At 48.3% G+C, this 26,331-nt stretch overlaps 1 protein-coding gene across 1 annotated transcript in view; it reads left to right on the top strand.

Annotated features, from left to right (window-relative positions):
- Positions 1-20,372: 20,372 nt before the first annotated feature.
- Positions 20,373-26,331, top strand: part of LOC310668769 (inositol polyphosphate 5-phosphatase OCRL-like) — a gene marked incomplete at both ends in the record, with an annotated part of 229,188 nt that continues 223,229 nt past the window's right edge. The window contains 4 exon segments of the mRNA XM_083422100.1: positions 20,373-20,376; positions 23,100-23,248; positions 24,555-24,675; positions 24,783-24,992. Of these exon segments, the coding sequence (XP_083278226.1) occupies positions 20,373-20,376; positions 23,100-23,248; positions 24,555-24,675; positions 24,783-24,992 (484 nt within the window).

Here is a 26,331-nt window from a genome sequence, read left to right as displayed (position 1 = left end):
TGAGCGCTCCTCCGATCACGGCTGTGCGACGTCTCTCCGAAAAAGAAGCGATTGACTCTCAGCACCGCGTTACCCCCTCCACACTCCAGAGCTCTTCCTGAGCCCCAGAAACGTTTTAGGGGATCGCTGTTGGTGCCCGCCGAGTCCCACGGACGTAGGCTTCCTCCGCCTATGTTTTCAGGGGTTCACCACGTCGCCGTAGCGGTAGAACCCTGTTTTTTTCGGAGCTCCCCCTCCAGTGCTCAGCAGGGGGCCGCCATGATCGCTGGCGCTCAACTCGGAAGTCCAAAAAATTTCAGCTCTAGACTGGGAAATTTCCAGCGGTTTTTGGAAGTGTAGTCCCAGGATCTTGTCCCTTTCTTCTTTGTATCTTAATGTAATCAAACAGTCTCTGATTTTGATCCTTTTGTTTGTTTTTCCCAGTCGAAAGGCACTTAGTATTTTAAATTCTTCTTTTTCCGAGTCCAATCCCCAAGATTTCTCAAATTCTTGTGTCAGGAGGTCCCGTAGGCTCTCTTTCTCAATTTCTGGCACACCTCTGATCCTCAGGTTTGTCTGCTTGTCCTTCAATTCAATCATGGAAAACCTTGCTCTGTAGTCCTCAAGCTGTCTGTTCATAGGTGGTAATTTCTCCTCTGTAGCAGCGACTGCCAACCTGGCATCCTCGGCAATCTTTCTTGTTGTTGCAGAGTCGGCCAATAATTTTTTAATTGAGTCTGTATTCTGTCTTATGCTAATAGTATTTTGATCTATTTTAGAAGATGCTTCTGCAATCCCCTTGTTCGTTTCTGCCACTTGTTTTTTAGTTTCTGCCACCTCTCTTTTCGTTTCTGCCACCTCTTCTGTAAGTTTATCTATAGCTCCTTGCAGTCTTGTAAAGCCTGCACTAATCAGTTCATCTGTGGTAGACATTCCTTTCCCTTTCGGTTGTGAAGTGGCACCTCCTGTAGGATCTAAAGATCCTCTTCTTCCTGGCAAGAAAGATTTGCCTGACCTTGTAGTTTTCTCCTGATAAAATTCTCCTTTTCCTTTTCCTTCTTTTTCTGCCATAAGATATACTTTCCCACGGTCAGGCTGCAGCTGCACTTGTTATCAGTCAGTTGAGAAGTTACAATAGAGAGTTACAGTGGAAAGTTACCAGGAAACTTTGTAACAATGTCCATGCCCACCAGGGGGACCCGAGAGTCCCAAAGTCAGAAGAAATAAAATGTCTTTTAACTTCCTTTTAGGGCAATATTGTACAAATATTTTAAAGTTCAAATTCTTATTGTAGCAATTTCAACTCCGTTACAAATGTTTCTCCTTTTAAAAGCCGTCCACAGTCCCTTTTCTGAGGCTTGCGCTTTCAATTTTGACAGCTCAGGACCTGGGAGCCTGAGCGGTGATTCTACTGCAACAGCCTCTTTCCGTCCGAAAGTTAAGGTTTTTTCCAATTTCCCCCCCTCCTTCTCCTTGTCCTGGGGGGGATCTGGTCCTTCCCGAGACTTCAGGTTAATTATTACAGTCTCTTCTTTTAAGATATTAGTAACACAGTTTTTACTTTTTGCTATTTACAGAGCGGAAGGCTGACTTCCTATTTAAGCCTTTCCGCTTCAAATCAAATCTTTCCAAATGAAATTTAAAGTCCCGATTTTCTTCCAATTCCAATTCTCCAAATTTAAATCCTTTAAATTTACTTCAATTTACTCACGATTGTTCTGTTTTGTAATCCGAATTGTAACAAGAAGAGGTTGAGCGCTCTCCAATCCCGGCAATGCGACGTCGCTTTAAGAAGGTAGCGATAGCCTCGCAGCACCGCGCTGGCCCCCCCTCCGACCTCCGGGGCTGTTTTATCGTCCCGGAGACGTTCTGAAGCCGCGCTCTTGGTGCCCGCCGAGTCCCACGGCCGTAGGCTTCCTCCGCCTACGGTTTCAGGGGGTTTTTGCGTCGCCGTAGCGGTAAAACCCCGTCCTTCTAAGAGCTCTTCCTCCGAGAGTCAGAGGAAGGCAGCCATGACCGATGGCGCTCAAACCCGGAAGTCTCGACAGAGGAGACCCATAAGAGAAGGTATTACTTCTCATTTTTTTAAAAAAAATATTTTTTAAAAAATAAAATTTTTTTCTCTTTTGAAAAAAAAAAGTGTCCACAGATTCTTTGAAAAAAATCTGGTAACCTTACCTTAAATCCTACCCTTCTGATTCCAAGTCTCCAAGTTTCTCAATATCCCCCATTACGTTAACCACACCAAGCAACAAGCTGTCAAATGCAAGTTTAAAACTCAAGCTTTCCTTTGCATCTCACAGAACTTTAAAAGGGCCATAGCTTAGTGGTAAAGCAGCTGCTTACATGCAGAAGCTCTCCGGTTCAATCTGTTGTATCTCCAGCTAGAATGTCCTCTGTCTGAAACCCTGGAGAGTTTTTGCCATCCATTGTGGACAAGAATGAGCTAGATAGAGCCATAGTGGGACTCAGTATAAGGCAGCCTCCTATTGTCCCAGCAACAAGCCTTTGCCACGCACAGAGGACTCCTTTCAGACATGAAATAAATAAAGCTGCCCTGGAAAGGGATGCTGAAAATTAGAAAGCCCTGGGACAACAAAACACTCGGACACAGTGCCTTTAAAGCACGGACCTGGGCCTAGGAAGCATGGGGCACCAGGTACCTGTGGCTGAGCCTTGAGAGACTGCTGTCCAAGGTGCTGAAGGGATTGAATACAAAGATGCAACTGTTAGCATGTCAAGGGGCATGATGGTGCTTTGAATGCATAAAGCAGATGCGGCCTAACTTGCACAGTTGCAGAATGAACTGAACTGAGCTGGAAGAAGCAGGACTACATGGGATGTAGAACGCTATACAGGAAATGGCTCTGGGTGGCCCACTGGGAGAAGCACATGATGCAAAAAGCGGCAGTTTCAACCCATTCATGGGAAGCAGAGCTCTGAAATCCTGGAGAGCAGCTGCTGGCTGTGGCAGACCATACAGAACTAGATGGCCCAGTGGTCTCACTGGCTTTTCAAGCCAGAACACAGCTTCAGCGCCCCCAGGACAAACCAATTTTTAATTCCCCAAACTCTTACTAATCAGAGTTTCCTTCTTAAAGCGACAGTAGTTCAAAGCATTGACTAGGGGCTTTTCAATGTTCAAAGGCACTTTGGATGCCTTGACTTGCAATCCTTACAACAACCCTGCAGAGCAGTTCAGTGTTATCTCGAGTTGTAGAATAGCGAGGCGCTATTTTCTCTTTTGGAAAAAAAAAAGTGTCCACAGATTCTTTGAAAAAAATCTGGTAACCTTACCTTAAATCCTAACCTTCTAATTCCAAGTCTCTTCTTTCTCAATATCCCCATTCCGTTAACCTCACCAAGCAACAAGCTGTAAAATGCAAGTTTAAAATTCAAGCTTTCCTTTGCATCTCGCAGAACTTTAAATGTAATTCGTGGTTTTTTTCACCTGTCTGCCAAACTTAGGTCGTTTTGCCATCCTTTAAATGGGAAATCAGTAGTCAAGCCATACTTTTTGGCAAAACGTTCGTCTGGATCCCGGAAGTCCTACCTGAGAAGAACAGCGCCAGCCGCTTCTCCTTCTGCAAGCAGCGCCACCCGAATTCCCACCTGGGATGAGCCGCTTGGCGCACTAAATTGAGCCACCAGAGAAAGACTGGGGCGGGCGGCAAGTGGGAGGGGGAAGTCGTGCGCTTCTGTCCCGTGAGAAAAGTAATGGGCTCTGTCTCTCCAGTTGCGCTTCCTCGGTTCAGAGGTGGACTATAGCAGCTGGACTGGGCTGCCTCAAAGCCCATCAAGGCCACAGGCTGCTAGCATGACTCATCCCGGCTTTCTCATCAAAGGGGAAAGGGTCTTAAATGCTGGCCTTGGCAACTTGGTTGAGCTACCTTGGGCCAGTCCTTGGGCCAGCTTAGCCTCCCTCACAGAGGGTTGTTCTGAAGATACACTCAGGAAAACACCCGAGGCATGAAGAAGAAGAACGAGGGGGGTCTGGAAAGGGGGGTGGGGAGCGCTCCCACCCCAGCCGCTCCAGGATGGGAAGTGCGTCCCGGGGGGAGCGGGATTCAGGCGTAGGAGGACATCGGGTTGGGTGGGGGTTGCCAGGAGCAGCACAATGTCCCTTGAACCCCCGGCTTCCACTCTCCAGGCAGGCGCCCAACGTGGCCAGCTGGCAAGGGCTCTTTCTTGCTCCAGCCTTGGCGTGCAGATCCTGGGTTCAGCCCCAGATCTCTGGAGCGGAAAGGCTCTTGGGCGTTGAGTGTGAATATGAAAGGCAGCATCTGTCAGAATAGGTCATACTGAGCCAGTACAGATGAACGTGACTATTGGTTCGCTTCCTCGGCATCCCAGAACTGTGAAGGTTGCCTCAACTGTTGAGCAGCACAGCTAAGGAAGAAGGAGTGGCGTGTCTCCGGGGGGAGCATAGCTCCCATTCCCTTCCAAACACACAGACAGGACAGTGTGGTGGCACCCATGGAATAGTTGCAGCAGCCGGATGGCTGGCTGAAACACACACCATTGCACTCTTTTTGAATGGGATTCAATCTGAATCAGCCAGTTGGTGAACTTGGTGCTCCTGTGCCACAAAGCCACTACAAAATTGCTCTTCCCCGCACACTTCCAGGTCCCTCCAGCTGGGCTTTTCAAGTGTGATGGGTTTTTCTCACTCCAGAGCAGTTTGTGTTTAAGCTGAAAGTCACCAGGAAAGCAAGGGAGACTAAAAATATTGCATTTGTTGATATAATAAGGTTTTAATAACACTAATAATGACTGTGTGGAAATGACTGGAAAAAGGGGGGAAAGGAAAATCAAGGTTTTTGACTCTTGGTTTCCTGGAAGATGATCAAAAGACTCCCCTGGACTAGAAGAGACATCTCATTAACAACTGGAGAAATGCCAAAGAACTTTGGATATCTGCTTGGGAGGTTTCTGATGCAGTATTAATTTAACAAGGAGCCAGGAGTGAAACCGAAAGTAGACTGACCAGCTAGCTGAATCAAATTATATTGCTATGGGGGGGGGGGGACCCTCTAACATTTTACTTTTCGATACTTGTACTTCCAGGGTGAATTGAATGGGTGGGGTGGGGGGGTTGGAGGAGAGGCAGAAAGAAGAGCTAACTTGTCCGTGGCTAGGGGGCGCAATCTGGGCGGTTCTGCCGGGGCGCAAGATCACCTAACTACTGCTCTGTGCCTCTGGACCAGGGGTGGATGGTGCTCATTGGGACTGGGAGGGTGGAAGGCAAGGAGGCCAACAGTAGGTGGCGCCAGAGCCAAGGAGTGGCAGAGCAAATGTGTTCTATATCTGAGATGGAGTGGGAAGGGGCTGGCGGCCACCGCAGTCATCCCCTGTCTGCCCTCACGGAGCAGCCAGAATCCACTGGGCAAATGCTCATCTTCTGCTGTTGCTCTCTCAGACTGGGCAAATGCTCCACTGGGCAAATGCTCATCGTCTTCTGCTGTTGCTCTCTCAGAAACCGTGCCCAGGTGGGATGTTTCATTTTTCGTAGCTGCTTCATCCCTGAGGAAGTTGGAGGTGACGCAACTCCTGCATCTCTGACGTGGGAAGGTTTGGAGGTATTTCAAATTCCCCCCTTCTCCCTTGGCTCCCTGGAAATAAGGCATCTTTACATTCTGAGCGCATTTCACAGGCCAGGAGCCAAGCACCCCTTCCTGACGGGGAGAAGAGGCCCAGAAAAGATGAGCCCTTCCCAGCCCAAAGGCGTTCCCCTGAGATTCAGCTTCCGGGCTATGGCTAAGCAGGTTAGGAGCAGGAATATTGGGAGCGGGAAGGAACTGATGTCATCTGCTAGAGCAGCTGGCTAATTGAAGGGAATGAGGTGATAACAAGGCTTTCAAATCTGAACTCTTGTTTGCGGCTGATTAGGATAGAGGGAGGTGGAGAACAAGGGCAATCGGAAGCAGACTCTGGGTAGTTGGTTCCTTTTCTTTGTTCGGGTTCCTACGTCACACCAGCAGTTTAAATGGCAACACTCCTTTGCAAAATTGTCCGCCTTTTTAATTGTTTGTTATGGAAAATCAATAAAATGATAAGTTGCCCCTGCCAAAGGCTTGCATGACATCTGGCTGAAGACTTTTTGTGCTAAAAGTTGAACCTATGCTGGCGTGTGTGTGTGTGTGTGTGTGTCCCCGTCCATGTGGCCGCTGTGTATTCAACATTCCACCCCCTCCAAAGAATCCTAAGAACCTTAGTTTTCCTTTCACAGTGCTACGATTCCCAGCACCCTTAACAAACCATTGTTCCCAAGACTTTTTGGGTGTGGGTGGGAGGAGACGTGCTTTACATGTGCGGTGTGCAGGCATCTCCCAGCACATGTGGGGGGGGGGATTAAAGACTAACTCTTATGCTTTTCTTCCTTAGACCAGCTTGACGTTGAAAAAGAGGTTCTCTGGGTTGAGGAACACACGCCATTTCACAGCGAAGCAGAACACGGGCCGAATGGTCACTCTGCCATTGCATTTGGTGAAGTCAGACTGGCTTTGCAAAGGAGCTTGCCCCTGAAGCCAGTTGGTTGCCTGCACAAAGAGACAGCCCCTTGGCACCAGCAAAACACAAAGAGACAGCCCCTCCGGGTTGGCGCTTCTGGAAAATGGCGGATTTCCTCCGTCTCGGAGGAATCCGCTCTCTTGAAACAAGGGTCTGACCGCCACGGCGAGGTGGAGACCCGCAAAAAACCACGGTCGGAGGAAGACCGTGGGCTTGGGATTCGGCACGTACCTTTTGCGCCTCCCCTACTCGCGGGGAGACCCGGTTTCGGGGCTCCGGAGCGACGTGGGGTGAGTGGCGCGGTACATCAAATCGACCGCTACTTTCAGGGTGTGAAGCAGCACAGCTGTTACCAGAAAGCGCCGACTTTTCAAAAAACAACAAGGTCGGGTAAATCTTTTGAAAAAAGAAGAGCATCAGCATCTGGCCCATCAGGGGGAGCTCCACCACAAACCAGAGCAAAAGGTATGTCAACTGAAGAAGTTCTGGCAGCGGAAACTTTGGACAATGTTCAGGAATCTTTGAAAAAATTAACTTTGGAAGTAGCTGAAACAAATAAAAAAGTGGTGGATGCTTCAAGTAAAATTGATCAAAACACTGCAAGTATTAATACTTTGGGTCAAAAAGTTACTATTAACACTGAAACGATACAGAAAGTACTGCAGGAATCGGCCACATTTCGAAAGACAGTGGAGGAAGCTAAAGAGATTGCTGAGGTTACAAGACAAGAGATACCACCGATACATAGACAGCTGGTAGACCAGAGGCTAACGTTGTCTATGATTGAGTTGAAAGAGAAACAAACTAACCTGAGAATCAGGGTCGTGCCTAAACTTGAACAGGATAAATTAAGTGACTTTCTTATGAAGGAAATTGCAGACTTTTGGAATCTGGATCCGGAAAAAGAAGAATTCAAGATTGTGAGTGCTTTCAGGCTAGGAAGAGGAGGGAGGAAGAATAAAGTGAGAGACTGCCTGATTACCTTTAGAACAAAAGAAGAGAGAGACAGAATTTTAGGTCTGCATTTTGAGAAGGCCCTGAGAATACATCAATCAAGAGTGGAAATCTTTAAAGATATCCCAAAATATCTTTTGGAGCTTAGAGCCAACTACAGAGACTTGGTCGCCCTGCTGAAGAGTAACAACATTATTTTCAGGTGGGAATTCCCTCAAGGCCTATCTCTCAGCCTCAAAGGAAAAAAGATAAAGATAAAATCAGTGGATGACAAAGACAGATTTTTAAAGGATTACGGTGAAGATCTGCAGAAAGGGCTTGGAAAAGAGCAACGAGCCCCGGGAAGAGGAATAATAGACAGAGCAAGAATCCTTTTTGGTGTGGACAACTTGGAGAAGGGGGCACCACTGACAGAGGAGGAAGAAGCACTAGGAGCAGTGGGAGGAGTAGCAAAGTAACTACAATATGTCTCTGCAACTACTAAGCTGGAATTGTAACGGTCTAAATTCTCCTCGAAAGAAGAAACAGGTTTTTCATTTGTTAAAAAAGGAACAATTAGATTTGATTTGTTTACAGGAAACTCATGTGACTAGGCTACATAGGAAATTATTGATTAATAAAAGATTGGGTCAAGAATTTATCTCATCGGACAGAGTGAAAAAAAGAGGAGTAATGATTTATGCAAAGGAGAGCCTATCACCGAAATTTATTTTTAAAGATGACCAAGGAAGATTTGTGGCAATTGAAATTCAAATACATGGAGAGAAGTTCTTGATAGTAGGTGTATATGCACCAAATGAGGGGAAATCTGAATTTTTTAAGAAGTTGCATGACATTTTGATAGACTATCTGGACTATAATGTGATTTTGATGGGAGATATGAATGGAGTGGTTTCTACAAATATGGATAAAGCACATAGACAGGTAGTTATTAAAGATGGTAGACTACCGAAAACTTTTTTCGAACTGACAGACAATCTGGACCTAGTCGACATTTGGAGAATAAAGAATCCCTTGGGAAGAGAGGGAACCTTCTTTTCTGAAGCCAAAATGACATGGACAAGAATTGACCAAATATGGATTACTAGAGGTATGGCACCAAAGACTAAAAAAGTGGAAATCTGCCCCAAAACTTGCTCCGACCATAACGCTGTGAAAATGGAAATGAACTTAATACCAATTGGTTCCTTCAGATGCAGGATGAATGACAACCTATTCAGAGATGAAGAAATAACAAAGAAGGCCCAACAAACCTTGAGAGATTACTTTGAGATAAATATGAATACTTCAGTTGAAAAAAGAGTAATCTGGGATGCAAACAAAGCCATCATGAGAGGATTTTTGATACAACAGAATGCACTAAAAAGGAGAACCCAAAATGAAAAGAAAGAAAGAATTTTGGGAAAAATAAAGGGAAGTGAGAAGAAATTGAGAGCTAAACCAAAGTCGCAAGAAATCTTGAAAGAAATAAAGTTATATCAAGTACAATATATGCAAATAATAAACCAAGAGATTGAATGGAAAATAAGACAAATGAGACAAAAGACATTCGAGTCGGCTGATGTCAGGGAACTGCAGGCAGCAAGGGAGGAGAGAATCAGGGGGTACAGAGAGAGGTCTCCATTAATCAGCAGCGAGTCCTCAGAGGACAGAGAAGAGAGCAGTGAGTCTGGGGAGGAAGGGGTGCTTCAGAGAGAGGGGGATCCACGTCACAGGGAAAGACGGAAGGGGCTGGGCCGTTGGCTCTGTTGGTCTCGCGGGAGAGGGAAAAGAGAAAGTAGTTAGAGCAACGCCTCGTGAGAGACGGGTCGCTTTGTTTATGCTGGATGTAATCTTGTCGGAAAGCAATAAAGAAAGGAATTTATGGCGACTGGCCTCGAGTGAGTTCCTGCTAATTGCAGCCACGGAGGGAGGAGGCACGCGTCACAGATTGCTCTAACTCAATAAAACCCAGCTAATGAGCACTTGAGAGGAGAGTGCCAGCAAGTGCAAAAGCAGAATGGAAGCTCGCCTTGCACAGCTGGAAAAGGAGAGGAATGATTTATTGGCTACATCCCAGGAATTAAGAGTTCGCTTGGAAGAAGCCAGGGCTAAATCAGCAGCAGATGGAGGGCCTTCAATTAACCGGACTTTGACGCTGGTAAGCAAATTCAATGGGGACCCCAGATTATACGCTGGCTTCAAACTGGACATGCAGTATGCCCTGGAACTGCAAGGAGATGCTTTTGCTGGGGATGGTCACCGAGTGGGATTCCTTATAGGCCATTTGACGGGGGCAGCTCGAGATTGGGTACGCCCACTGCGTGCTAGCCACAATGCTGCGCTCAGCGATCTCAAGCAGTTCTGGGAAGCCATGGACATTATGTTTTCATCTGGCTATGAGGAGGATGTGACTCAGCAGCAGCTATTGGATCTCCGGCAGGGGAACTCAACTGTGAGGGAGTACTGGTCGCAGTTTGCTATGCTGATTCATAAACTTGGGTGGACCTTAGATTCTGAACCTGTGCAAGCTTTGTTCAAAGCGGGATTGAGTTCGCAAGTGAAAGATGAGCTTGCCAGGGGTCCCCGACACCAGGACTTGAATTCCCTCGTTAAGGCCGCTCTGGCTGTGGGCAGCAGGCAGGAGCTGAGGCAGCTAGAGAAGGCTGAGAGCAAAGGCCGGCGTTCCCATGGTGATCACATTCCTGGCATACCAAGTGAGGGAGTGCAAGGTCACTCTCACTCGGAGCCGATGGAAATTGACTCTGCCCGCGCGCGGGAAGATTTAAAGGCTCAACGGCCGGTTCAAAAGGCGGCAGAAAACAGGCAGGCTGCCAAGAAATGCTTTATCTGCCAGAAACCAGGGCACTTTGCCAGAGCGTGTCCTGAACGTCGCAATTGGCAGGGAATGGTGGGGGCTTCCCCCCAGATGGAAGAGGGGGGCGTCCAAAAGCAGGGAAACGCCAGTGCCTGGCTGGGAATGGGGCAGAACAGCAGCCAGGCAGGAAAGGAACTGAACTAGTGCCCCGACCAGAACGTCCCCAACCAGGCATAATTGTGAGGGTGTTGCTGGATCTCCCCAATGGACAGGCTATGGAGGTCTATGCCCTGTTGGACTCAGGAGCGAGCGCCAATTTCTTCAGCAGGGAGTTTGCTGCGCAGCACCAATTGCATTTATTGCCTTTGGATTTTCCACTACAAGTGACCACCATTGATGGGAGGGAACTGTTGGGAGGGGAAGTGACCCATCAAACTCCCCCCATGAGAATGAGGATTTCGACGCATTCTGAAACGATTGCTTTCCATGTGGCCACGCTGGCAGGCCCACCCATCATTTTGGGCATGAGTTGGTTGGCCATGCACGATCCAGTGGTCTCCTGGCATCAACGTAACCTGGCGTTTGGATCGGCGCATTGCTTGGAGAACTGTTTGGGGGTAAAGGAGCCGCAAGTTGCTAGTGCCAGAGTGATGGCTACGGGTGCAGGAGAGAAAGGCGGCATTCCTCCAGAATATATGGACTTGGCAGAGGTTTTCAGTGAAAGAGAGGCAGACAGGCTGCCGCCGCACAGGCCTTACGATTGCCAGATCAACTTGATCCCGGGGGCCAAATTGCCTCCAGGAAAACGGTACTCTATGTCCGATCAGGAGATGGAGGACTTAAGAGCTTTTATAGACAAGAACCTAAGGAGAGGTTTCATTAGGGAATCTAGGGCAGTAGGCGGAAGCCCAGTGTTCTTTGTGGACAAAAAGGGGACGCGCGACAAGCGTCTCATCGTGGATTTCAGACGAATCAACGCCCAGACGCTCCCCATGGCCTTCCCAATGCCAAAAATTGACGACGTATTGGCGAGGGTGCGAAAGGGGAAGATTTTCACCAAACTGGATTTGAGAGGAGCCTACAATCTCATCAGGGTGCGAGAAGGGGATGAGTGGAAGACTACCATGTTCACACCACTAGGGGCATTTGAATATTTAGTTATGCCGTTCGGTTTACAGTGTGGTAGTCATTGCTTCCAAGCCTTCATGCACCACGTGTTGGGACCTTTGCTCTACAAAAACTGCGCTGCATTTTTGGATGACATACTCATTTACTCTCCAGATGAAGAACAGCACGTTAAGGACGTGCGGGAAGTTCTAGCTAGGCTCAAGGAGCATAGCCTATGGGTGAAGCTGGAGAAGTGTCAGTTTCACACGAGGGAGGTCGAGTTCCTGGGCTATAAGCTGTCGGACAAGGGACTGGCCATGGACCCGGATAAGGTCAAAGCGGTGCTGGAGTGGAAAAGCCCCAAAACGAGGAAGGATGTTCAGCGGTTCCTGGGCTTCAGTAACTTCTACCGGAAGTTCATCAAGGACTTCGCACGGCTGGCGACCCCCATAACGGACTGCCTCAGTGGCAAGAAGAAGTTTGAATGGACGGATGGGGCGCAGAGGGCCTTTGAGAGTCTAAAGAGAGTCTTCGCCTCCGAGGAACAACTGCTGCATGTCAACCCAGAACTACCACTGCGCGTGGAGACAGATGCATCTGATCGAGCAATTGGAGCGGTTCTCATGCAGCAAGATGGGGAGGGGGAGTGGCGTCCGTGTGCCTTCTTTCCCCGGAAGCTCAATAAATCGGAAGTGAACTATAGTATCTATGATAAGGAATTGCTTGCTATTGTGTCTGCGTTCAAGCAATGGCGGCATTTTTTGATTGGAGCGAAGCATCAGATACAGGTGTGCACGGATCATAAGAATTTGGAGTACTGGCGGACGGCGAGAGTGATGTGCCAGAGGCAGATACGCTGGACACAGTTCTTTGCCAATTTCAACTTCAAGATTCAGTACGTACCAGGTGAGGAGAACGTGAGGGCGGACGCTTTATCCCGTAAACCCGAGTATCTGGCAGAGAAAGGACCTCCCACAGCCCGGTTCATGTTCCCCGATCAGAGGTGGGCTTGCGGAGCAACATTGGTGAAGGACGATGAACTGCTACGCTTGATGCGGGACGATGCTTTTGCCAGAGGAAAGTTGGATGAACTTGGGCAAGGGAGAGGGGCTGAGGGAGGTTTCGAGGAAAAGGGGGGGGGCTACTGTTTTATCGAGGGGCTTTGTATGTACCAGGGGAAGCTCTCCGGGCCAGAATCCTCCGACAACTGCATGACAGCTCGACGGCAGGACACTTTGGGCAACACAAGACCATGTTGTTGGTCACCAGAGAATTTTGGTGGCCCAAGGTGCGGGAAGATGTAAAGGAATATGTGCGAGGGTGTGAGACCTGTCAGAGAGCCAAAGGGGAGAGGGCAGCTCCGGCAGGGTTATTAGAGCCTCTGCCAACACCAGGGAGGCCATGGGAGGTGGTATCAGTGGACTTCATCACTGACTTGCCCCGGTCCAAGGGGAAAACGGCGGTGTTGGTGGTGGTGGATCTACTCACCAAAATGTGCCATTTTGTGGCGTGTTCTCATGCAGTAACTGCTGAGGAGACAGCCAAATTGTTTGTGGAGCACGTATTCAAGTTGCATGGGGTCCCTTCTAGGGTCATTTCGGATAGGGGGACACGATTCACCTCCAGGTTCTGGCGCAAACTCATGAGTTTGTTGCAAGTTGAAGTAAGTTTCACCACCGCCAGACATCCCGAAAGCAATGGGCAGGTGGAGAGGGTCAATGCAGTATTACAGCAGTACCTGCGTTGTTATGTGGGGAAGAGGCAAACGATTGGGTGGACAAATTAGCGTTGGCGGAGTTTGCATACAATAACTCAGAGAATGTGTCCACAGGGGTGACTCCGTTTTTTGCAAATCACGGGTGCCATCCTAGAGCTTTCCCGGGGAGGGGGGAGGAATCGTGGAGTGTACCAGCCGCTGAACAGTTCGCGGAGGAAATGGAAGCAATTCAGCAGCAACTGAAGTTGAACTTGGAGAGGGCCAAGGAGGTATACAAGAAGCAAGCAGACAAGCATCGGAGGGAAGGGGAGACCCTCCGGGTGGGGGATAAGGTGTGGTTATCCACGCAAGGCTTGCCTTGGAAAGGGGGTTGTAAGAAACTCAAACCCAGGAGGGTAGGTCCCTTTGAAATCATACAGCAAGTCAACCCAGTGGCCTTTAAGTTGTGGCTGCCCGAGAGCATGAAAATTCATCCCGTGTTCCACCGGTCGCTATTGTCGGTTTACCGGCCGGGCAGAAGGGAAGGGGAGGTGCCACCGCCAGAAGTCGAGGAAAGGGAGCGAGGACGCCAGATTGAGGAAATATTGGACTCGCGTTGGAAGGGTAATAGGCTGGAGTATCTTGTAGCTTGGGAGGGTGCCACCAGATCAGATAACACATGGGTACCGTCAGAGTGGGTCACGGAGGAGGGTTTAGTGGAGGACTTCCACGAGCTATTTCCACATAAGCCACAACCCGCAAGGAGGTTCGCTGAGAGGGCGTTTGGGCCGACGGATGATGAAGAGGATTTTGAGGGGTTCTCAGCCTCGGACCACGAGGAAACGCAGGAGGGAGGAGGAGGGAGTGAAGAGCGTCTGGGTCCGTCAGGTGTTACAGGGTGGGGTAATGTTTTTGATGATACCGATGAGGAGGAGGAGGAGGAGATTTTCCTAGGATTCACACCCGAGAAGCATGAGGAGCATGCATCGGGGGAGGCTTCTTCTCAGGAAAGGGAGGAGAGGGGGGCCCTTGAGGAGGGGGTGGATGTCAGGGAACTGCAGGCAGCAAGGGAGGAGAGAATCAGGGGGTACAGAGAGAGGTCTCCATTAATCAGCAGTGAGTCCTCAGAGGACAGAGAAGAGAGCAGTGAGTCTGGGGAGGAAGGGGTGCTTCAGAGAGAGGGGGATCCACGTCACAGGGAAAGACGGAAGGGGCTGGGCCGTTCGCTCTGTTGGTCTCGCGGGAGAGGGAAAAGAGAAAGTAGTTAGAGCAACGCCTCGTGAGAGACGGGTCGCTTTGTTTATGCTGGATGTAATCTTGTCAGAAAGCAATAAAGAAAGGAATTTATGGCGACTGGCCTCGAGTGAGTTCCTGCTAATTGCAGCCACGGAGGGAGGAGGCACGCGTCACAGCTAATAAATGTGGGAAATTGCTAGCCTGGCAAATGAGAAAAAGACAAAAACTAAATACCATTACCCATCTGGAAGTGGATGGAAAGATTATACAAAATCCAGCTGAGATTAGAAAGTGTTTTCAGAAGTATTTCAAACAACTATATACACAACGGCCCCAGAAAGAGATGGATATAGATCAATTTGTGAAAACAAATGGACTACAATTTGTGAAAACAAATGGACTACAGAATATGCAATTGGGGAAATCTCCAGGACCGGATGGACTGACTTCCAGATATTACAAATCTCTGAAAGAATGGTTGATACAACCCTTGAAGGAAGTCTGTAATGAGATACTGGAAGGGAAAAGGGCACCAGAGACGTGGAAAGAAGCATATATAACACTTATACCAAAAACAGAGACTGAAAAGACACAGCTTAAGAACTACCGCCCAATATCATTGCTAAATGGGGATTACAAAATTTTTGCTGATATTTTGGCTAAAAGACTAAAAACAGTTTTAGTGGAAGAGATTCATAAAGATCAGGCAGGCTTTCTCCCGGGCAGACATTTATCTGACACTATGAGAAATGTAATTGACATTTTGGAATTATTACAAGAGAACATTAATACTAAGGCAGTTTTAATTTTTGTGGATGCGTAGAAAGCCTTTGACAATATTTCTTGGAGTTTTATGAAGAAGAATCTCCAAGGGATGGGGGTAGGTCAACAGTTTGAAAATGGTATAGGTGCAATATATTCTGAACAAAAGGCCAAACTAATTGTTAATAATGTAGTGACGGAGGAATTTAGGACAGAGAAAGGAACACGTCAAGGTTGTCCAATCTCTCCATTGCTTTTTATATCAGTCCTGGAGGTCCTCTTGAACATGATTAGAAGAGACCAATTGGTCAAGGGGATACAGGTCGGAGCAAAACAATATAAATTAAGAGCATTTGCAGATGACCTAGTTTTGACATTGCAGGAGCCAGAATCTAGTACTAAAAGAGTTTTAGAACTGATTGAAGAATTTGGTCAAGTGGCAGGATTCAAATTGAATAAGCTAAAAACAAAGGTATTGGAGAAAACTTTAACAGAAAATGAGAGAGAAAGGTTTCAGAATGGGACAGGATTGACAGTAGTTAAGAAAGTAAAGTACTTGGGGATTAATATGACATCTAAGAATGGGAACTTATTTAAAGATAACTATGAAAAATGTTGGACGGAGGTGAAGAGAGATCTTGAAATTTGGTCTAATTTGAAGCTTTCACTGTTAGGTCGTATTGCTGTGATAAAAATGAATGTATTGCCTAGAATGTTATTTTTGTTTCAAACATTGCAAATTATTGACAAAATGGATTGTTTCAAGAAGTGGCAGAAAGATATTTCTAGATTTGTCTGGCAGGGCAAAAAGCCAAGAATAAAATTTAAAATATTAACTGACGCAAAGGAAAGAGGAGGCTTTGCCCTGCCAGACTTGAAACTTTATTATGGATCAGCAGCTTTCTGCTGGTTGAAAGAATGGCTACTTCTGGAAAACACAGACATTCTGGATTTAGAAGGATTTAACAATGTTTTTGGTTGGCATGCATATTTATGGTATGAAAAGGTCAAAGTGCACAGAATGTTTAAAAACCACATTGTTAGGAAAGCACTGTTTAATGTCTGGATAAGGTATAAAGACCTACCTGAAAATAAAACCCCAAGGTGGTTGTCACCAATGGAAGCGAAGGCTTTGAAAAAGCTCAATATGGAGGCCAAATGGCCGAAATATTGGGAAATTTTAGAACAAGAAGAAGACAAATTGAAATTGCAGAGCTTTGAGAAGTTAAAAAATAAAGTGCCAGATTGGCTTCATTATTATCAGATAATGGAGGCATATAAATTAGATAAGAAAGTTGGCTTCCAGGTGGAAAAATCAAAATTGGAAACAGAATTGTTAGAACCCAAAACTAAGATATTGTCAAGAATGTATAACTTGCTGTTGAAATGGAATACGCAGGATGAAACAGTAAAATCTGCTATGATTAAATGGGCACAAGATGTTGGACATAATATAATGATGGCTGACTGGGAACAGTTATGGACCACTGGTATGAAATTCAGGGCATCTAATGCCTTAAGAGAGAATATTATGAAAATGATATAAAGGTGGTACATGACACCAGTCAAGCTAGCAAAAATCTATCATTTTGTCAGAAGCTTAATGCTGGCCAGCTGGCATAGATAAGGCTCCGGGCTCCCAGCCAGTTTCCAAACTATTTGATTTATTAGACAAAGTTCAAACGTACATCTCCAGCATTACGATTAGCGTCCTTCCCTTGTGCGCAGTTGTTCCCTCTAATCTTACTTCCTCTTTCTTCTTACCCAGCATCCCAGTCTGCTAAAGCTCCTCCTTTTGTTTACTCTGTGTACAGCTTGACTTGTGCCAGGCTCGTTATCCTCCCCCTCTACGTCAGACTGACTATCTGATGACAGGCTGCTTATAATCTCTTTCGGCTCTCTATAACTGCTGGTTTCTGTCCTTTCATCTTTTCCCGTTTGCCTCTCCCTGACATCCACCCCCTCCTCAAAGGCCCCCTCCCGCTCGGGAGACCTGGCTATGTCCCCTTCTCTTTCCTCAGAGGTGGTTGGAGAGAATCCCGCAAAACTACCCTCTTCCTCATCTGTCTCTTCAAACACACTCCTCCAACCCCCAAGTCCTGGTGTTCCCCAGTCTACGCCTTCGTCTTCTTCCTCCTCCTCATCCGATGCTGGGAAACCTTCGAATTCCTCTTCGTCGTCTGTTGTTTCAAACACCTCTTGTAAGGACCTCACCTTGCTTCTTGGTTTGTCCGGGAAGAAATAGTGGAAGTCCACTACCAGTTCATTGTTAGACATACTATCTTCCGGGACCCAGGTATTCTCCGATGCCGGGGCCCCTTCCCAAGCCACCAAATATTCCACATTCCCCCCTCTCCAACGAGAGTCCAGTATTTCCGTGACCTCGTTCCCCTGCTCCCTTTCCTCCATTTCGGGCGGTGAGCCTTCCACTCCCCCACTACCCGCTCTCCTTCCTTCCTCCCTGTAGGGAAACAGCAGTGACCTATGGAACACCGGATGGATTCTCATGCTTTCTGGCAACCTGAGCTTAAACGCCACCGGGTTTATTTGCTGGATAACCTCAAAGGGCCCCACCTTCCTGGGCTTGAGTTTCTTACAGCCCCCTTTCCAAGGCAATCCTTGCATGGACAACCACACCTTGTCCCCAACCCTGATGACCTCCCCTGATCGCCGATGTTTGTCGGCTTCCTTCTTGTATATCTCCTTAGCCCTTTCCAAATTTACCTGCAGCTGTCTGTGGATCGCTTCCATTTCCTCCACAAATTGTTCGGCCGCTGGAACACTCCACGACTCCTCCCCCCTCCCGGGGAAGGCCCTTGGATGAAGCCCATGATTGGCAAAGAATGGTGTCATCCCTGTGGATACATTCTCTGCGTTGTTGTACGCAAACTCTGCCAGGGCTAGTTTGTCCACCCAATCGTTCTGCTTCTGACTTACATAACACCTCAAATACTGTTGTAAAACCGCATTCGCCCTCTCCGCTTGCCCATTGGTCTCGGGGTGTCTCGCCGTGGTAAAGCTCACTTCCACCTGGAGCAGCCCCATGAGCTTGCGCCAAAATCGCGAGGTAAATTGAGCCCCCCCGATCCAACACCACCCTTGCAGGTACCCCATGTAACCTAAACACGTGCTCTACAAACAGCCTAGCTGTTTCCTCCGCCGTTACGGCGTGCAAACAGGGCACAAAATGGCACATTTTGGTCAAGTGATCAACCACCACCATGACCGCTGTCTTCCCCTTACATCTGGGCAGATCAGTGATAAAATCTACACCCACCACCTCCCACGGCTTCCCAGGTGTGGGCAATGGTTCCAGCAACCCCGCTGGTGCCGCCCTTTCCCCTTTGGCCCTCTGACACGTGTCACATCCTCGCACATATTCCTTTACATCCTCTCTCACCCTCGGCCACCAAAATTCCCTCGTGACTAGTAGCATGGTCTTATGCTGTCCAAAATGCCCCGCCGTACAACTGTCATGGAGTTGCTTGAGGATCCGGCCCCGAAGGTCTTCTCCTGGAACATACAAGGCCCCTTTGTGGTACAGTAACCCCCCTTTCACTTCAAAACCACCCTCGGCACCCCCTCTCCCTCTTAACTCCCCCATCTTTTGTCTGGCAAAGGCATCGTCTCTGAGCATTTGCATCAGTTCGTCATCCTTGATCAACATTCCCCCACACAACCATTTGCTCTCTGGAAACATCAGTCTTGCTACAGGTGGCCCTTCCCCCATCATATACTCAGGTTTCCGGGAGAGCGCATCCGCCCTTACATTCTGCTCTCCCGGCACGTATTGGATCTTGAAGTTGAAGTTGGCAAAGAACTCTGCCCATCTTATCTGTCTCTGGCACAACACTCGTGCTGTACGCCAATACTCCAAGTTCTTGTGGTCAGTGCACACCAAAATTTGGTGCTTTGCCCCAACCAGGAAATGCCTCCATTGTTTAAAAGCCGCCACTATCGAAAGCAATTCCTTATCGTAGATGGTGTAGTTCTGCTCTGATTTGTTGAGCTTCCGTGAAAAGAAGGCACACGGACGCCATTCCCCTTTTTGATCTGTCTGCAGCAGCACCGCCCCAATCGCCCGATCCGACGCATCTGTTTCCACCCGTAGTGGTTGAGCCGGGTCGACGTGGATCAGTTGCTCCTCTGAAGCGAAAGCCCTCTTTAGTTTCTCAAACCCCTCTTGGGCCGCCTGCGTCCACTGAAACTTCTTCTTAACACTGAGACAGTCCGTGATTGGCGTCGTCATTTCTGCAAAATTCTTTATGAATTTCCTGTAGAAATTGCTGAAACCCAGGAAACGCTGAACATCTTTCCTGGTTTTAGGACCTAACAGAAGCAGAAGACGTCAAGAAGAGGTGGCAAGTATACACAGAGGAATTATACCAGAAAGATATGGATGTCTCATACACCCCAGGTAGTGTGGTTGCTGACCTTGAGCCTGACATCCTGGAGACCAAAGTCAAATGGGCCTTAGAAAGCACTGCTAATAACAAGGCCAGTGGAAGTGGTGATATTCCAGCTGAACTATTAAATTTTGTTGAAGATGATGCTGTTAAGGTGCTACACGCAATATGCCAGCAAGTTTGGAAAACTCAGCAGTGGCCAGAGGATTGGAGAAGATCAGCCTACCTCCTTTAGAGGAAAAGGCCTTGAGGGGAGGACCTGTTGCCTCCACAATCCTTCCTAAACGTGCATAAGCTGAGAGGCAATTGTCCGGCAAATGTGGTGCTGTGGGGAGGCAGGAACATTTTCCTGCAGTTAAGTATTTTCTAAGTTCCTTTCCCGAAACTTCCCCAAACGGTTCTGAAGCCTCTCTAACCACAGAAGTCTTTTCCTCTCTCCGGAATTCTGGGATTCGAGGATGACTTCATGGAGAAGGAAAGAAACCTGCAGAATCAGCAAATGAGTGCCCGCCGGGAGCCTCCACCCCCACCGCTGCCACCAAGCAGGCTGTAAGTTGCCTTAGAGGTGTACTGTGCCCTCCCGCCTCCTTGCTTTTAAGGACTACTTGAGTTCTGTTCTCATCTCCCTGAGGCGTATCCCTGACAAGGAGAGCATGAGCAAGAAGCAACCCCAATGACCCACACTATGCGCCAGCTCTTTGTGCCTTCCACACATCCGCAGTCCGGACAGAGAGAGGGACTCATCTAGCACGTCCTGGCCAAGAGAGAGAAGGAATATGTCAACACCCAGAATTTCAGGTCAGATCATGCAAAAGTGCAAAGACCAGTGGAACCTGTATCAGAGTTGGGGCTGGAGAAAGCGACATCTACATGACAGCTTTATTGTTGGGTGCCAGGCAAAGTCTGTCCTGTTCACTCAGACCACATGGGTGGGTACTTGAAAGTATTAGTTGTGGTGGGCAATTTCCCTTGGTGCCACATACTGAAACGTGGCTTCATATTATGAGCAGGACGGCAGCCTCTCCTCCAGGTTTGCACACCTCTCCCCCACCCCAAGCCTATTGAATCATAGAATCATAGAATCATAGAGTTGGAAGAGACCACAAGGGTCATCGAGTCCAACCCCCTGCCAAGCAGGAAACACCATCAGAGCACTCCTGACATATGGCTGTCAAGCCTCTGCTTAAAGACGTCCAAAGAAGGAGACTCCACCACACTCCTTGGCAGCAAATTCCACTGTCGAACAGCTCTTACTGTCAGGAAGTTCTTCCTAATGTTGAGGTGGAATCTTCTTTCTTGTAGTTTGGATCCATTGCTCCGTGTCCGCTTCTCTGGAGCAGCAGAAAACAATCTTTCTCCCTCCTCTATATGACATCCTTTTATATATTTGAACATGGCTATCATATCCCCCCTTAACCTCCTCTTCTCCAGGCTAAACATGCCCAGCTCCCTTAGCCGTTCCTCATAAGGCATCGTTTCCAGGCCTTTGACCATTTTGGTTGCCCTCCTCTGGACACGTTCCAGTTTGTCAGTGTCCTTCTTGAACTGTGGTGCCCAGAACTGGACACAGTACTCCAGGTGAGGTCTGACCAGAGCAGAATACAGTGGCACTATAACTTCCCTTGATCTAGATGCTATACTCCTATTGATGCAGCCCAGAATTGCATTGGCTTTTTTAGCTGCCGCGTCACACTGTTGGCTCATGTCAAGTTTGTGGTCAACCAACACTCCTAGATCCTTTTCACATGTACTGCTCTCAAGCCAGGTGTCACCCATCTTGTATTTGTGCCTCTCATTTTTTTTGCCCAAGTGCAATACTTTACATTTCTCCCTGTTAAAATTCATCTTGTTTGTTTTGGCCCAGTTCTCTAATCTGTCAAGGTCATCTTGAAGTGTGATCCTGTCCTCTGGGGTGTTAGCCACCCCTCCCAGTTTGGTGTCATCTGCAAATTTGATCAGGATGCCCTTGAGTCCATCATCCAAGTCGTTGATAAAGATGTTGAATAAGACCGGGCCCAAGACAGAACCCTGTGGCACCCCACTAGTCACTCTTCTCCAGGATGAAGAGGAACCATTGATGAGCACCCTTTGGGTTTGGTCAGTCAGCCAGTTACAAATCCACTGAGTGGTAGCATAGTCAAGACCGCATTTTACCAGCTTCTTTACAAGAATATCATGGGGCACCTTGTCAAATGCCTTGCTGAAATCGAGGTAGGCTACATCCACTGCGTTCCCTTCATCTACCAGGCTTGTAATTCTGTCAAAAAATGAGATCAGGTTAGTCTGACATGACTTATTTTTCAGAAATCCATGCTGACGCTTCCACTTGGATTTTAAATTAACCACAGTTTGGTGTGTCCAGATCCTATGGCGGTTCATTTTACCAGCTTTGTAAACCCACGATTGGAAGTTGGCTTGTTTCAATGAGCCATGGTTCAAATGAAGCGGTTTGTGCAGCTTCAGACATTGTGACAAGATGCAGTTAATCCACAAGTGAAGCAAAACCTTTGGAACTCCTCCTAAAAGCTGTGCTGAAGGACAGGGAGGTGTGACCCCCCCCCCCCAACACTTGGTGTGGGTCATCCTTATAATGCTAAGCTTACTACTTCAAACAAAGTTTTTGCTTTGGTTATTTCCTCGTACTGTTAGTAGTAAGGTAAAGGTAAAGGGACCCCTGACCATTAGGTCCAGTCGTGGCCGACTCTGGGGTTGCGGCGCTCATCTCGCTTTATTGGCCGAGGGAGCCGGGATGCAGCTTCCGGGTCATGTGGCCAGCATGACTAGGCCGCTTCTGGTGAACCAGAGCAGAACACGGAAACACCGTTTACCTTCCCACCAGAGCGGCACCTATTGATCTACTTGCACTTGGACGTGCTTTCGAACTGCTAGGTTGGCAGGAGCAGGGACCGAGCAACGGGAGCTCACCCCGTCGTGGGGATTCGAACCGCCGACCTTCTGATCTGCAAGTCCTAGGCTCTCTGGTTTAACCCACAGCGCCACCCGTGTCCCACTGTTAGTAGTACCCAGTGGCCATTTGTTTTTCATGTCTGCTTTTATGATATGTTTATCAGTATGTGGTTAGCAGCTTCAGATCCTACTGTTTTACAGAGGCTGTTTAGCTTGCTCTTTTTACCCCTTTACTAGACAGGCTGTATTTCTGTGCTGTTTTCAGAGTCGGGAATGCCCATTCCTTCATGGCCAGCATGGAAACACAGAAGGCTAGCCATTTAGGAGGTTTGCAAAGAGGACAAGGGTGTTACGGGGTAATCTTCTAGCAAACAAGCTTGGCACAGCAGATCTGAGAGGTGGTTTTCTGCTCCCGGAAAGCCAGCCTGGAAACCAGGTTGCCAGGTGAAGGAAGAATGGAGAGATCAACCAACTCACTTGCCTTCAAAGAATTTCTGGTTGCCTGTGGCTACTGGGATAGTGCTTAGATATCAGGCTGGCTGACACATCTTAAAAAATACAAGGAAAAAGCTTTTTTTCTTTCATTAGCAAAGCTCCTTTGGGGCCCCGAATAGCTAAGCTGAGGAAGAAGTGGCTGGTATTACTTGTTTGTTCTTGGTCCTGATCTTGCCTGCCCTTGCACACTCCTGTTGTCTTTGCATATTTAACCAGCACGTCTGTTCCGATTGGAGTCCTATTCCTGCAGTTCCACATCCTTCTCTTTGGCACTTGGGCATTCGGTTCCAGGAGCTGGACCTGAGCACAGAGGCTTTCTTCTACTTGGACTCGACAAAGGAGCAAGAGTGGCTGACAGCTGTGGAAAAGGCTTTGCGTTCCAAATCCAAGTACAAGAAAGTAAGTCCAACCCCACCCATTTCTTCAGCAGCCAGACAGCTGTCAGGAGCTGGAGTGAGGAGGAGGAGGAGGAGGTCAGCAAGAAAAAACACCTGGTGTCAGTGGTGTTTTATTCAAAAGAAGCCAACATTCTTTATTCAAAGAAACCCAAACCGTGCAGGCCTCGTGATCACAGAAACCTTTCCCAACAGTGAGGTAGTTGTGAAGGCTGAAGGTTGCTACCCTCCCACCACTCTCTGAAGTCTCCCCCTGGTCCTTCCCAAGCAACCTGAGACTCTGACACCTTGCCTGTCTTTGCTCCATCCTCTTAATTTCTCTGTGTTCTGGGAGACCAGCAGGGAGGGGAGCTGATCGCAGCAGGATGGGGAGACCCCCTGGCTTCTTCAGCAGCCTGCCTGATCTCTGCCTCTTGACCCCCGCCTCCAGCCTCCACTTCTGCCTCGGATTCTGGGCTGCTGTTTGCCACAGAATCTTCCTGCCCTCCTGCCTCTTCAGTTTCCAACACCTCCTCTTGCTCACAGTCTGCTCCCTCTTCTCCCTCGGACAGCTCAGCGTCGTCGTCCCTGTGGGAATGTTCTGGGGTGCAGGAGAGGATATATTGTGGGATTATATCCTAATCCAACTTGTGCTAACAAGTTCCCAAAATATCAGCAGAGTTTATAGACATTCCCCTTTAAGTTTGCAACGGTAACGCTTGCACAGGTTCGCTAGAACCTCTATAATAATTACTCTCGTAATTTCCCCTTTTGATCCCTCTTAAAATACAAGACACAACACAGTCTTTATAAAAGTATAAAAGAGTTTACTCACGTTCTGTTCACAATATGATCCCAGAAGGCAGACAGCTTAAAAAGGTAAAATACACTCAGAATCTATCTTGTGTTAAGATAGTCCCGTCCTCTCTTGGCTGAGAGCCAAGAGGGCATCCTTGGATGTTTCCTCATCGAAGGAAGATGGCAGAGAGAGAGAGATGGCTGCCTGCCCTGTGCTTTTATCATTTACCTGCACAGGTGAGGCCACACCCACCTCTGGTCACATGCGGAGGAAGTCCGTCCCCAGGAAGTTTACCTGCTTGCTGGACTGACATCCCTCCCCATGTTCTAACATGTACACTCTAGGAATGTTGTCATTGACTGCTCCTGTGTTTACATCCCACAGTCTCCCCACCAGTTCCCTGGCTCTGAGCCTTCTTCCCTTGGGGGATCCCCAGTTGGTGCCCCCTGCCACTCCTATCTGCATCCAGCCGGCCCAGGACAGCAAGCAATGAACAGAGCTGGTAGACATCCCAGTACCTTGCATCTTCTAGGTGCAGCTGGTGCGTCTAGTCGGAATGATGTTGCTCATCTTTGTCAGGAAGGACCAGCTCAGCCGCATCAAGGAAGTGATGAGGGAGACAGTGGGCACAGGCATCATGGGGAAGATGGGGAGTAGACCCTGACAGCGGAATTCCCTACGTTGATCTTTCTGTCTGTCTATCTGTTTTTCTAATCTCTGCCAACCAGTTTCCCCCTCTTTCCTGCTTGCTCACTAACAGCCATCTTTGCTCCGCCCCTGCAGGGTAACAAGGGGTGTGTGGCCGCGAGGTTTGTCTGCAACAATACCAGCTTCTGCATTGTCAATTCCCACCTTGCTGCCCACGTGGAAGACTTTGAGCGCCGAAACCAGGATTACAAGGATATCTGTGCCCAGATGAGCTTCCTGCCCCCTGACCAGGGTCTGCCGCAGCTGGCAATCATGAAAACGAGTGCGTTTCGAGGGCTTGGAGGGAGAGAGCCTTGGCTGATGTAACTTGTTGGTCTCTGCTATCTGGAGAAGCAAACTGAGTCATGTTTCTGTAACTTTCCTGCCTGTGTGTAGCTCAGGGTAGGCAACATTTGTTGTTGTTTAGTCGTTTAGTCGTGTCTGCCTCTTCGTGACCCCATGGACCAGAGCACGCCAGGCCCTCCTGTCTTCCACTGCCTCCCGCAGTTTGGTCAAACTCATGCTGGTAGCTTCGAGAACACGGTCCAACCATCTCGTCCTCTGTCGTCCCCTTCTCCTTGTGCCCTCCATCTTTCCCAACACCAGGGTCTTTTCCAGGGAGTCTTCTCTTCTCATGAGGTGGCCAAAGTATTGGAGCCTCAGCTTCATGATCTGTGCTTCCAGTGAGCACTCAGGGCTGATTTCCTTCAGAATGGAGAGGTTTGATCTTCTTGCAGTCCTTGGGACTCTCAAGAGTCTCCTCCGGCACCACAATTCAAAAGCATTAATTCTTCGGTGATCAGCCTTCTTTATGGCAGGCAGCATAATAATAATAATAATAATAATAATTTATTATTTGTACCCCGCCCATCTGGCTGGGTTTCCCCAGCCACTCTGGGCAGCTTCCATAGAAACAAAAAATACAGTAAAATATCACAGATCAAAAACTTCCCTGAACAGGGCTGCCTTAAGATGTCTTCTGAATGTCAGGTAGTTATTTATCGCTTTGACATCTGCTGGGAGGGCGTTCCACAGGGCGGGCGCCACTACCGAGAAGGCCCTCTGCCTGGTTCCCTGTAGCTTTGCTTCTCGCAATGAGGGAACCGCCAGGAGGCCCTCGGAGCTGGACCTCAGTGTCCGGGCAGAACGATGGGGGTGGAGACGCTCCTTCAGGTATACTGGGCCGAGGCCGAGGCATAGTGCTCTCCAAATGTTGATAGACCAAAATTCCCATAATTGCTAAGAATTGGCCTTGCTATCTGGGGCTCATGAGAGTTCCACTTCAGCAACACCAGGAGGGTGCAGTGTCGACGATCCCTGCTGCTGCAGCTGCACCACTAAGGTTTCTACTAGAGCAGCCAGTAGAGAGCAACGTAAACCGAGTGGCAGACATGTATTGGATTAGATTATAGCAAATGTGGGCAACTTCTCCAGTGATCGGGGTGGGAGTTGCAGTTTGTTAAGGGCAGTAAAGCGAAAGCAGAGCGGCCATTTCGCATGGAGAAGGTTCCAGGCTCAGTCACCAGTGTGTGCAGATCGGGCTGGGCATGATCTCTGCCTGAAAGCTGCTGCCAGTCCATGTAGTCCGTCCTGAGCTTGATGGGTCAATGGTCTGCCTCAAT

The sequence above is a fragment of the Podarcis tiliguerta genome (assembly GCF_965153285.1).
Source record: "Podarcis tiliguerta genome assembly, chromosome: W".
Taxonomy (NCBI): domain Eukaryota; kingdom Metazoa; phylum Chordata; class Lepidosauria; order Squamata; family Lacertidae; genus Podarcis; species Podarcis tiliguerta.
This window is presented reverse-complemented; position numbering and strand designations above follow the sequence as displayed.